At 40.2% G+C, this 13,541-nt stretch overlaps 1 protein-coding gene across 1 annotated transcript; it reads right to left on the bottom strand.

The window, feature by feature from the left end:
• Window positions 1–944: 944 nt before the first annotated feature.
• On the bottom strand, window positions 945–13,250 carry LOC127979128 (low-density lipoprotein receptor-related protein 12). Its single transcript, XM_052584317.1, has 7 exons — window positions 12,276–13,250; window positions 9,604–9,660; window positions 8,934–9,069; window positions 7,894–8,096; window positions 4,902–6,003; window positions 3,507–3,639; window positions 945–3,186 (listed from the first exon to the last, which is right to left on the bottom strand). The coding sequence occupies exons 1-7, from the start codon at window positions 12,340–12,342 to the stop codon at window positions 2,257–2,259; spliced, it is 2,628 nt and encodes an 875-aa protein (XP_052440277.1). The 5' UTR covers window positions 12,343–13,250; the 3' UTR covers window positions 945–2,256.
• Window positions 13,251–13,541: the final 291 nt, after the last annotated feature.

The raw sequence follows: 13,541 nt of genomic DNA, 5'->3' as shown, positions 1-13,541 counted from the left end.
ACCAAATGTATACTGAGATGTACAATATCCATTGTCTCACAGGAATAGTGAGAAGTGGCTATGATATGTTTTTGTTAAGTGTAAAATAGTTTTAAAGGGTTAGTTCACCCAAAAATCTAAATTATGTTATTAATAACTCTCATTACATTCCAAACGCATGACACCTCTGTTCATCTTCGGGACACGGTTTAAAATATTTTAGATTTAGTCCGAGAGTTTTTATGAAAAATGGATCTTCACTGATGTAATGCATATTCGATGTTACCGAATAAGAACTGGATTAATGCGTATTGGAGACGCGAACCTTTATAAACGATTCAGTTTGATTTGGTGAACTGGTTCAAAAAGATCCAGTTACATCGAATGATTCGTTCACAAACTGCTTTATTTTGAACTCTCACAACAGACACGGAAGAGAAACAATGGTGAATTAAGTCGTAGTTTTTGCTATTTTTGGACCAAAATGTATTTTCAATGCTTCAGAATATTCTGACAGACCCTCTGATGTCACATGGACTACTTTGATGATGTTTTTCTTACCTTTCTGGACATGGACAGTATACCGTACACACAGCTTCAATGGAGGGACTGAGAGCTCTCAGACTAAATCTAAAATATCTTAAACTGTGTTCAGAAGTTAAACGAAGGTCTTACGGGTTTGGAACAACATGAGGGTGAGTTATTAATTACATAATTTTGATGTTTGGGTGAACTAACGCATTAATGGTATATGGTTCTGTCAAAAGAATGGCCACTGTGTGGCACTGCAAATTAAGGCATTGGAAAGTGCTCCGTTTTTATAATAGATTTTATTTTTTACTCTAGATATTGATACAGTTAGAGGTTTTCGACAAATACATATATTTTAAGCCTCAATTAGATAGGAGAAAAGTAAACTGGCTTTGGCTCACTTAAAAGACAAAAAAAGAAAAACAAGTCCAACACAAGAGGGATGAACACTTTAATTCTTTTAGTGCAGTAAAGACTTATATTTTCATCTTTATTTATATATCTTTTGCAAGTTTGTGTATGTGTGTATAGAATTATATATATAAGCAGAAGACAGCTGGACATGCTTTTCAAGTAAAAGCTATCGAAATGAAAACCAATAATAAATACACACTCACACACAAAGATTCCTCAGTACCAAAACAGTAAGGTTACCAAAAGGTTAACAGTTACAAAACAATAAATACAACAAACAAAAGAGGCTGTTATACAATGCAATATCCTTTAAAAATAGTAGCTCCCTCTCCGATTATAATCAAGTTATAAATAAATGTCCCATGCTCATAATCGCAGGTAATGCACCAAGTACCACTGCAGCAGGGACACAAACTCACACTGAAGTAGACAAACGTACCAAACGCTCTTTGATCTCCCAAATTTTGCAAGCAGAATAATTTCACCCAAAATGATAATGCTATCATTTACTCAGCTGTTCCAAACCTGTATGACTTTATCACAAGAAATATAAAATTACTTTAATTTAGGAGTATTTAACAAACCCCTAAACAAACTTTGAGCTACTTTGCAGAATGTCCAAGCTGCTCTTTTCCACACAGTGAAACTACATGGGTAGAACAAAACCATTAACAAAAGAGGACCCTCAAATAAGCCCATACGACTTCTGCATGACTGTAGTTAATGGTAAAAAAAAAATCTCTCACCAAATCTAGCACAACGTAGAAAAGAGCTGCTAGGACACCTTTCACAATAACTGTACAACAGAAACCATGTCTGGAACAACATTAGGGTGAGTAGACGTTTCATTTTTGGGTCAACCATTCCTAAAAATAATAAAATAAAAGTCTGACATCAAAAGTACAAATAAATTAAAGGTTAGGTAACAAATCTCTCAGAGAGCTTGTATGTGTTCAGTCTTTTGATGTCCCACACTGTCCAGGATAGACACATCTGTTCGTGCTGCATTCCCATACTGAGAACAGCAGAGCGGCTCACTCTCGACTCTACGTGAGCTTAGTTTGACTCTTCAGAAAAATAGACTTTGTCCTGGTAAACATCAACAAACACTAATATTGCACAGTGGAAGGGACAGTGGGACTGGGGAGCTCTTGTACTCTATATCTTTACAGACCTCTCTTTAAAAGTACCTGATTTCTGAAGCTCTTCGTTTTGTCTGAAGACAATCAAACCTCCGCTCCACTAGGGGCGATAACAGAAATGGCAAGCTGTAAGCAGGGGCATTTTAGAGTCATATGGGTCATGTATCGAGTCAGGGAGTTCCTTTGAGTCTTAACAGAGCAGCAGTGACTCATCGTCACTAGTTTCTGTTTTAGCAGTCGCCTCCAGACAAGCGTCCGGGATCCGCGCCGTGTGGACAATTCCACAGTGTTCACAGGGGCCATCCCTACCCACCAGCCGGCCTCTGAGAGAGACCGCAGCGGGGGTCAGGTGGGGCCCGAAGGCCTGGTCCAGGCCTTGTTCCAGCAGCGGCCTGGAGCTCTCATCACTGTCCAGGGAGCTTGCATCTGAGACGGGAATGAGGAGCTCCACGTCGTCCTCATCCTCGCCTCTAATGCCAACCCCAGTGCAACCCACACTTCCTTGCTCCAGTTGCCGCAGAGGGCTGTGATTCTGCCCAATGCCACTTGACCCTCCATCTCCAGAGCGCCCTAAAGAGAAACGAATCCATCGCAGGCTGCGGGTGACCCGGCTAAGAGCGCTGCTAAAGGGGCTTCTTGAGGAAGTAGTGGTAGCAGTAGTAGTACATGAGGATCCAGTTACTCCAGAACTTTCCGAGATGCTCTCAGAGATGCTGCTCTCCCGGCTGACGAGTGGAGCCGAGCTGGCAGACACCGAGACGATGGCTTCCACTGCTGTTGTAGGGGGTGTTTTCTGTGGCAGAGGGGCCATCAGGCCTCCAGCAGCTCCTGGGACATCCCTGCGGGGATGCTGCTCACTCTCAGTGTCCGTATCGTCGGAGTCCAAGGGCAAGAGTCCACGGCGAGAGCCAAGCCTCTCCGGCTCACGAGCTGAGGTGCTGCCATCAGCACCCTCTTCTGTGTCCGCAGACACCAGCGCGAGGGAACCAGAGCGCCGTGAACGTGTGAAATTGAACAGGCGTCTCCAGATGTTGCCGTGACGTCCTGTGGTGGGGAGCCGGATTGAGGTGAATCCCAGCTGAGAGCGAACTGCCAGTCTCAGGTTTTCTAAAACAGATGCCTGAAAGCAAGAACAATAGGGAGTGTTACCCAAGGTCACCCTAAACATGGAGATCAGCCATCATGCTCCATACGATCTGGAAATATTCCAAGGTCAGCACCTTGATGCAAGTTTACCAAGCCTACTATAGAGAAGGCTTGTCTGGGCTCATACATTTTCATCTAGCCAATACGCCAACTAAAATTTAGACCAGTGGTTTTCAGTCCTGTTCCTCTTCAACCACTGCTCTGCACATTTTGCATGTCTGCCTTATCTGACACAGGAGTTCATGGAGCCCGAGCTGATGATCTGAATCGGGTGTGGTCTTGTGGTCTTCTTACCTGGTTTCCAGAGCAGACAGGAAAATCCTCCACTGGGGGGATCAGTCCTTGAGCAATCAGCTGCCCATACGATGGAGGAGCTTCTCTTCTCAGTAACTCGGCTTCCACTCTAGAGAGCTGAGTCTCAAAGGACCTGGAAGAACAACAAACCCATTAACTGGTAGTTGGTACAGTCACAGAAGCATAAACTGATCAAATTAATAAATTAGGGCTTTTGGTTTAGTAAGTTAATCTAATTAACAATGAAAAAAAAATGCAATTATCATATACATCCCACCCTATGCATGTCATCTTATCTAAACAGTTTATTGGTGATGCATACATGCATCAACTCACCAAATGATGCAGCCTAAAATGCAGTTAAACGCCTTTAAATTCAAGAGATTGGGAGAACATGCCCATCCCGTATGAGATTTTGTCTTAAATTTATATCATATAATATCAGCGTTTTCCATACATTGATTTATTTGTGGCAGACTGCCACAATATCAAAACTGACCGCCTCGAACAGATTTTCCAGGAGGCTTAGATTTCATTGCGTATCCATGCGTGTTTCAAAATCAAAACGCAGGGCAGGTGTTATTATGAATGTATATTTAAAGCCAACTGTCTTCAGAAAAGTTTTGATGTCATTTTCATCTCATCTTTCCTATAATGCCTGATAAAGTAGCATTTGTTGAGCACAGCCCTGCTCTGATTACAGCCTTACCGGGGAAACGGCTATTTCTGCTGCTCCAAATTCTCCAAATTCAGTCAGCCTCTCTGCGGTTTTCATTCAGACCACCATAAAAATCAACTGAGGTTTAATGCAGTAAACATGCATACCTATATAAATATCCTGTGGGGAAGTGCCACCATACAAAGAGTGTAAGTCTGTGAGAAACACTGGATATAGCCAAGCAATATCACAGAAGCAATGAGTGCGATGTCACTGAAGCGATGTTTTGCCAACGCAAATATTACCTATTAAAGCGACAGAACTGTTGTGTGTTGTGTGAACAATTTCTAAATGAATCAAGCTGTTTGAAACACTCAAATGAATGGAGGACTCTTACTTACTCATTAAGACATTTACTTCCACCATTTACTTCTACTGGCAGTTTGTTCATTAATTATAATTTTATTCAAATATTTTTTAAATATTAATAAAAAGAAAAACCTGAAAAAAAAATCATTAATTTAAAAAAAAATCTTTCATTTTGTTTTTTAATAATATCTATTTCATGAATTTCTCATGTAACAATAATGGTTTAAATGATCTTTTGTGGGAAATTTATTGTCCGCATTTGAAGAGTGATCAGATTAATATAATCGATTGACAGCCCCATAATAAATATTTTCCCTGAACTATCCATTTCTGTTTTAGCTCTAGTCTGGCGAAGTATCTTCACTAACCTGCGCTCAAACATCCTGAGTGAGTAGAGTTTGCATGTGCAGCCCAGAGCAATGACCAGCAGCAGGCCGCAGATCAGACTCCCGATTACAGCGGCAGTGATGACTCGTGTGGGCACGATTACCGGGCAGCTCTCCTCATCGCTTCCGTCCCCGCAGTCGTCTTGCGCGTCACACACCCAGCTTTCAAAAACGCAGCGGTTGTTCTTGCAGTGGAAGTTTCCAGGTTGGCAGAAAAAGCAGTTCTTCTCATCAGAGCCGTTCGGGCAGCGGTTCTGGTAGTTGCACCGGTCAGAGCGTGGGTAGCAGGCACCGTTTCGCGAGCATGGGAACTCGTCTTCCTGGCAGTTGCTGCAGTTGAGCTCGTCCCTGCCATTGGGACAGTGCCAGTAGCCGTCACAGCGTTGTTGTTCAGTGTAGCAACCCCAGTTCCCTCCGCACGGGATTTCCCACGGCAGGCAGAAACCCTCTACTTGATATGTAACGTTAAACCCTCGAGCCGCATTGATTTTGTCAGCATAAAAGTGTATCCGAAGCTGGCCTGAAGATGACACCACTGCTACAGGGGCTCGAGAGTCGAACGCAGTCAACACACGCAACAGACGCCTGGGGTTCTCCTCTAGTCCATCGTAGACTTTAACATAATCGCCATAGCCTGTGCCGTCCAGCTTGAAGTCCATAAAGCGCAGGATGACCTTACGGTGGTCGCCGGTATCAATCAGCCAGGTGCAGTTACTGCCAGGAGGATAGAAGTCAGGATAGTTGGGCGAGCTGAAAGTACCGTAGAAGTTGCGCAGCCATTCACCACAGGTTGGCACGTCACAGTCGATTTCGTCACCCAAGTCCTGACAGTCAATGCTGCCGTCGCATTTGAGCGACTCTGGCAGACAGGTGTAAACACGGGTGTAGCGTGAGAGACAAGGGAACTGGTTGAAGGCGCAAGGCTGGAAGGAGAAGAATGAGGAGGGATTAGGCTGTACACACAGCTCCTCGTCTGAGTTATCGCCACATTCATCCATGGTGTTACACTTCCAGGACTCTGGGATACACTTTCCATTAGCGCAGTGGAACTGCTCAGGCTTGCAGCTGGCTTCTTCCGATTTCCCTATAGATTACACAAAGAGATTACCCATTTTAAGAGACGTACGTGTTTTTTTAAAGACCAAAAGGAAGAAAATTTATAAGGAACTATGTGTTGTCTATATGTAAGACTAAGGAGAATGCAATAAGCTGTATTAGCAGCACTTCAATGTTTGAAAATACAACTTTCAATTTTACAAACCAAAACTGCTTTACTAGAACACAAAAACGCCTTTCTAAGGTCTTGTTTTCTGAGAAATGTATCGAAGTGAAGCGTATATAATTAAAAAGGTCCAATATCTGCCAACAGGCTCAGAAGAATCTGATTTTTAAAAAATACTGCCTGGTGCTGCAGATTGCTTTTTATTCAACATCTAGATCAAGCCCTTTTTTTCGGAACATGCTGCACAACTCCTTGTTCAAGCTCTTGTTCTGTCCAGGCTGGACTATTACAATGCTCTCTTAGCAGGTCTCCCAGCCAGTTCTATCAAACCTTTACAATTAATTCAGAACGCGGCAGCAAGAATATATTTTAATGAGCCAAAAATAATACACGTCACACCTCTGTTTATCAATTTGCACTGGCTTGCAGTGTCAATGGTCCATTTCAGAGATAGGTGACGGTAATGCACTTATAAGTCTGCGATCTGCTGTAAAACAAGACGACAATGCGTCACGCACTGGCTGAAGAAGACGACGCGAACATGCTCAGAACAGTTCGGACATTGCGGTGAATCAGAGGTAAACCTATATAAATAGTGTTCAGTTTTTTGCACAGACTGATTGTTTCATGTCTTTACACATCACTGTATCGTCACGAGCCGCAAGGTTTAATTAGCTTTTGTTTGTGTATGTTTGCGTGATTCCCATTCACTTCCCTTATATGACTGACAGACTGCAACAGTTTGAGTTCAAAATCTTCCTTTGTGTTTCACAGAAGAGAAAAAAAGTCAAAAAAACAAAAACCTTGGATGCCCTGGGGGTAAGCAGATAGACATAAAATTTTGTGAACTATACCTTAAACTGACAGTCACCACTGATAAGATACTACTAAATATATCGCAGAAACTTAATTTTCTGTAAAGCTGCTTTGCAACAATTTGTATCATGAAAAGCGCTATACAAATACACTTGAATAATAGCACTTTTCTATCAATGCTCTTTTTGTTGATTTTGATCGCTTCCATGGTCCTCATTTGGAAGTCACTTTTGGATAAAAGCATCTGCTAAATGACTTAATGTAAATGTAATAATCTGCTTAATTCAAATTTCATTCAATTTCTCAGAAAACAAGGCCTAATAAAAACAAGCTCAATTTGGATCTCAAGTAAATCCATCTTGATTTAAAGATGTTTAGATATTTGTACTTTAAAATGTTGCAAGCACTTCAAAAAAAGAAAAATAGTTGTCAGTATTTTTATGCCATAACTTCAGAAATGTAAGACTTTCTGCTCCAATATAAGGCATTTTAAGGCCCTAATTTGTTTAAGGGCAAATTAGGACTTTTTAAAAGCTGCAGAAACCCTGAGAGGAGGATAGTAATGTGCAACAGCAAAAAGTATGAGTTTTTATATCTATAGTCAGCAAAAAATAGCCAAACTCCCAAATTCTGGTCTCTAAACATGACTTTCTTTCTTTATTCAACCCAAGTCTGTGAAATCTAATCCCATTTTATCATTGTCCAGTTTTTCCAAAACCCTCTAATTTTAACGAATAACAACAGTGCTGCTTGCCTTAGAAAGAACCCAATTCAAGAATAACGTTAATGTGTTCTTGAAAAGCAGGTCATTTTTCAGTAACCAAATACAATTTGAGTGAGAGAATTTACGAGTGTCGCATGGCAGTGTGAGACAAGTGCGTAACAGCATCCGTACTGATACGGCTGTATCTAAATGGATATAAATAGCAGGTCTACCTGTTATGTAAGAGAGCCTGAAGCCTTTTGCAGTCGTGCTGTCATCAGAGTGGAACTTGATCCACACGTGATCCTGAGAGGAGATGTATGGGGCAGGAATAGTCGAGCCACAGGCCCGGTACCCATCCAGGTTCTTGTAGGTTCCAATGGAGATCCAGTCCAAACCACATCTGTGCGAGCTCTGAATTTCAAAGTCCTGAAAACTAAAAATACAACTGATTTTGATTAAAGGAACATTGGGTATGGGCACGAGACGGTATGAAAAACAGCATCCCGGTCACCAGAGTCCATTAACATTAGGCACACGATTGCATCTTGTTGCATGACATGCCTCAAAAATCAATAGATCAAGGCTTGAATGTTATAAAGTAGTATCAACTCCACCAAACTAAATACCTATAAAAAGAAAGGTATACTTGTGGTACATGCGTCTCACTGAAAACTGAACCAATCTTTTTAAGACAGTTCCCATTTGCTGAATTAGCAAGTTGCTGCGTTTACCACAAAAATCACATCCCGTGGAAAAAAATACCCATTTGGTCTATTTCTGTGCCAGTAACCATGGACACCATTCTAGGATTAAGATGCAAACAAACACTCTGGCTGAAGCTAACAGGCAGCGCAAGAATAGAGCAGATGTGCAACATAAAAATAGAAATAGAAAAAAGCCTTCAAAGGGAGTTTGAGGTGGCAGCAGCTTAAAAAAACCCACAGGATTATTCCTTTAAACTAAGACAGAACTCAAAACTACAAACCGAACCTCTTGATAATTCAAGAGATGCTGCTCTGCCTTAAAGATCGCTTTTAAAGAAGTGACAAAAATAAATAGAAAGTTTTGCATCTGTATCTAAAGAGGCCGATTGTTTTAGCAAACACAGTTGCGTGCATTGGTACAGAGAATCAGACTCCACCAACACTGCGGGAATCAGTACGACCACAACTCTTAAGCCTGTCATTAAGGCAAACTGTGAAGAAACTTGATCAGATCTTGACTGCGTCAGTGGAAGGGCAAATATTGCAGTATTGTGGCGAGGTGTTACCTGATGGTGATGATCTCTCCAGGGTTGGCCCTGATGTTCCAGCTGCAGTTGATGTGAGAAGGGTATTCAAAGGGCCAGCCAGGGCTGGTGATCACTCCACTGGACGCCCTTATCTGCTCCGCTACATCTCCACAGGCTGGAGAAGACCACAAAAACAAAGGTTAAGCACATTCAACACATAATGGGTGATTAAGACCAGAATATTAACATGCATAATAATTAAGCACACACCGTTTTTGTTCACTCTGTTTTTTTTTTATCTCTAGAATGGGAAATAATGTTTTGAAATGTTTATAGGTGGTGAGTGGATACTGGTCAAAAAAATTTCTGATGTACACTAATATAGTTCCAGGACTCCCTTTCAAAGCAATTCTTGGAAAACAACATGCTTGTTAATAAAATGGGGAGGATAAAAGAGAAGCAAGTATTCATTCAGTAAGTAGTTAGGCAAGAGGTAACATGTGCAGACTAATCTGGGCCAAATATCATGAGCATTTATGAGTCTTACATTCCTTTGATCTGCAGAGGTACATACAATTCTTTAAAAGCTGTGTTTGAGGACTTCAGAAACTAACTCTGGTTAACAGTCATCAACACTATATTGCTTTGAAGGTTGATAGACAAGATATATAGCACGTGTCTGTAAATCAAACCTGAAGTCAGGACTCACCATTTGACATGCTTGATACATACACGTTTTCGCTGTGCTGCGATGAAACTGTGTTTCCTGTAAAAACAGAAAAAAAAATAAGAAATGAAGATGCATATGTCCCTACTCTGCTGCAGAAAGCAATAATGTGTACATGAAAACCTAAAGGGGGGCAAGGAGCTGATCCGTTAAATTTAATCTGGTGAGCAGCAGGGCTTTGAACACCAAGGGTTGAGATTTCATCTACAGATGGACGCAAGTAGGAACAATGTGAAATCATTATAAACCGATATTAAAACAGCCCATTTGTGTGTGACAGACTGACCCAGAATGCTTACCGCATTGTTGCGAAATTTGGTTCAAACGCCCACAACAATTGAGAAGATACAATGCTTCACTTCAAAATTAACAAAGGAATGCAGCTGAACCTACATTGTAATAAAGCCAACAGCATAACCATTTTAAAGCATTTAAGAGATCAAGCCATGAACATCAGGCCTGCATAACCCTCGGCTAATATTTTTACATGTTCTGACTGATCGAAGCCACGGCTTATCCAAACCTTTTCAACTGCTAAACTTGAAAGACATAATGCTAGAAAATCTCAAAACACTTATTATCAACAAAGGGATTGGACTGAAATCCTGGCTTAAGGCCAATTCACCCTAAGAAAGATAACTATAAAAATAAAAATATTAGCGTCATACCTGCTGACGATATTGTCCATTTATTATAAGCACATGCTCATATGCCACTTTAAATTCTTGAGCTCATTACAGCAGGATGGATTCTGATTGGGGGTCAATGTTTGTATGGTTCATCAGCTGAAAAAAAAAAAATCTGAAAGTAATGCCAGCGATATCCAGTTTGTCCGTGCCTTTATCGTTTTATCTGTTGTGTAGACTCTGCTATTCTTTAATATTGAGAATGATTCTTAGAACTATCTCTTTATCGTTATCTTTGTAGTCATGGTCCATGGTGTGCATGGGCTTTTAGTCTTGTATGGCCACTAGGGCTGTGTATCGACAAGAATCTGGCGATACGATACGCAGGACAACACAGGGGTTGCGATACTGTAAGCCAGGCGATATATTGGGATACACCTTATTTTAGAAATAGAATATGTTTTTAGGAAATCTGGTCACCACCATATGCAAAAAAAAGTGGGATTTACATTATCCAAAATATGCTAACCAATTAAATTTGTATTTTCATATCAATTCCAAATTTTATGAGGGAGCTCTGAATAATCGAGAGACTAACTGACGAAACTGCTATGGTCAATAAGTGATATCTGCAAACTATTTTGGCATGTTCTAGTATGCCACCTTCAACCAAAATCCAACATCAATACAGTCTGATCAAAATAAACCATCTAATAGCAACATAACATGACCTAATAGAACCGAGGGCGATTAAATCTGACTATGTCCCAATGGCATGGCACTCTTCTATTCGTGCAGTATTCTATAGGCATGCTTTTCACAATAGACTACTTTTCTGTATGCATGACCACGTTAGCCCTGAAGGGCATGTGTTGTTTGAGCTGGCCGATCATCTGTTGGGGTTTCCCTCCCTTATGTTGGTTTGCTAACAGCAGCTGACTGCATGATGGGAGCACAGGGAAGGGGAAACACATGCAAACCTGGTCGCTGCCAAACAAATGTAGAACAACTGATGGATATTTCAGCTCGCCTATATCAATAGGTCAGTTGTGATGTTGCAAGCAACAGATCTGGCAACTGGAACAGATGCACTGGTCTTTAAGATAATTCACAAGCTATTAAAAAGAAGAAATCATTTATGAAAAAAAAACTAATTCTAACATTGTGGTTTAGAGGGGCACTATAGAAATAAATTAGTTATTTAATAATCAACTGCAAGAATAAGGATGGCCAGGGGTCAGTGAAAGACAATCTTAAATTTGGTGAATTTGCATTTTCTGTGTATGAATTTTTTGTTGTGAATTGTGCTGATGCAAATGTGACCCAGGTAATGATATCCAGCTGGGTGACATGAGGTTTTTGCCAAATTTGTTAGAAAATAATTCAGATAATCCTGGAACAACTAAGAATGAAAACATGATCAAATCAGTGTATGCTTTTTTTTTTTGAAGGTTAGAAAAAGGGAAATTTCCATACCAAATTAAAAGTGAAAGGAAGGGTTTTGAAAACAAACAAACAAACATACAAACAAACAGAATTCCCCAAAGCATTTAGGACTGAGAATTCCCTATCAGGTCAAAATAGAGAGAGGTGGAGGGGTAAATCAATGAGAACAAAGGGCAAAGGATAAACTTTCTTCTTTTTTTCCAGTCAAGATGATGGGATTCAATCACAGAGACAGATAAACATGCTTTCACAATAGAAGTCTTTGTTCCTTTCATTCAGCCGGATCTGATCTCAAACACAAAGGCCATGTTATTTAATTTACTCTACATGTTTAAAGTGTGTTTGAGAGTTTGGCTACGATTCTGTGCCAGTAATTAAATCAAACCCCATTTAGCCATTAGAGAAACCACAATGTATGTGCATGAGATACCAGCACACCATTGAAATAGCACTGCTCTGTGATGTCAATGAAACAACATTGTTTAGCATTAAATATATACAGACACAATTTTTCATAATCAGAAATTGTCTTAACATAAGGATTTTTCATGATATATTGAGTAGCTAAATAACGTGTCTTACCCATGAATATGAGAAGTAGATGTGTCCACAGCAAACAAACCTGGTTTAAGCTCGAAGTGTAAGCCATAGTAGCTTTATTCGATAAGATATGCTACTATGTATCTTAAATATCCTTATTTATACACAAAATCCGTGTTGTTTAGGCGAGTATTAAAAGAGACACTAACGTTAGCTGTTCAACATTTCCTATCTTAATAAAACACTGATGCTGCAGTCAAACGAACGTCTTAGATAAACAACAGAACGATATAAACAATAAAACAATCACTAAGACTGAATAAAATAAAAAATTTCCCCTCAATAAAAAGCTAAGTGATTGATATCCCAGTTTTCTCAACAAAGGAGTCGCTAATGCTAACAGGCTTGTGCTAAACTACAAATATCAACTCATCGATTCATTTAATGAACCTAGGAGTCCAAATGTACATTTATCTAATTATTAAAGCAGCTAAACTCTTTCCGATGTCCATCACTGATAGGTTTCCAACTAAAACGACTAAAGACACCGGTGCTTGACTAACGTTAGCCGGCTGTGCTTATGCTAGCGCTTTTGTTGTTAGCTCGCGATCTCCTGTAAAACGCACACAAACAGTGTCCTTAAAAGCCCGAGACGAGATCAACACTAATCTATCGATGATCCGACGTGAAAGCGCTAATTCCGAGAGTTTAAAAGTGTTAAACAAGCCTAATCCAGACAGATATAGCTACACACTGATCTACAGCATCATGACACGAGCTGAGGTCTGACCCAATCAAATAACGTGACTGGAAATAAACTCGATATCGGGTTTAATCGATAGCGTGATCGTCTGCTGCTCTGACTGTAATCTCCACGCCAAATTCTGGCCTTTCCGATCGGTCATGTGTGTTGTTACAGCCGGGCATTTACCACCACAAACCAACCACCCCGGCCCCCTCTAATCATCTCTCTCTCTCTCTCTCTCTCTCTCTCTCTCTCTCTCTCTCTCTCGCTCTCTCTCACACACACACACACACACACACACACACACACACACACACACACACACAAACAGTAAAATATTTACTTTCTTTATTTGTTTGTTTAATTCATTTATTTTTGTAACATTATAAATGTCTTTAACTTTTGATAAATTTAATTCATAATTTCTAAGTAAATGTAGCAAATCTTAAAAAATAAATAAATAAAATAAAAATAAAAACACTTTATTAGCCCAAACGTTTGAATGTTACGAGATATTAGAAAGGCATATCAGAATGATTTCTGAAGGATAACATGACATTAGA

This window comes from Carassius gibelio, chromosome B19 (genome assembly GCF_023724105.1).
Source record: "Carassius gibelio isolate Cgi1373 ecotype wild population from Czech Republic chromosome B19, carGib1.2-hapl.c, whole genome shotgun sequence".
Lineage (NCBI taxonomy): Eukaryota > Metazoa > Chordata > Actinopteri > Cypriniformes > Cyprinidae > Carassius > Carassius gibelio.
The sequence above is the reverse complement of the archived record's forward strand: the minus strand, read 5'-3'. Positions and strand labels throughout refer to the sequence as shown.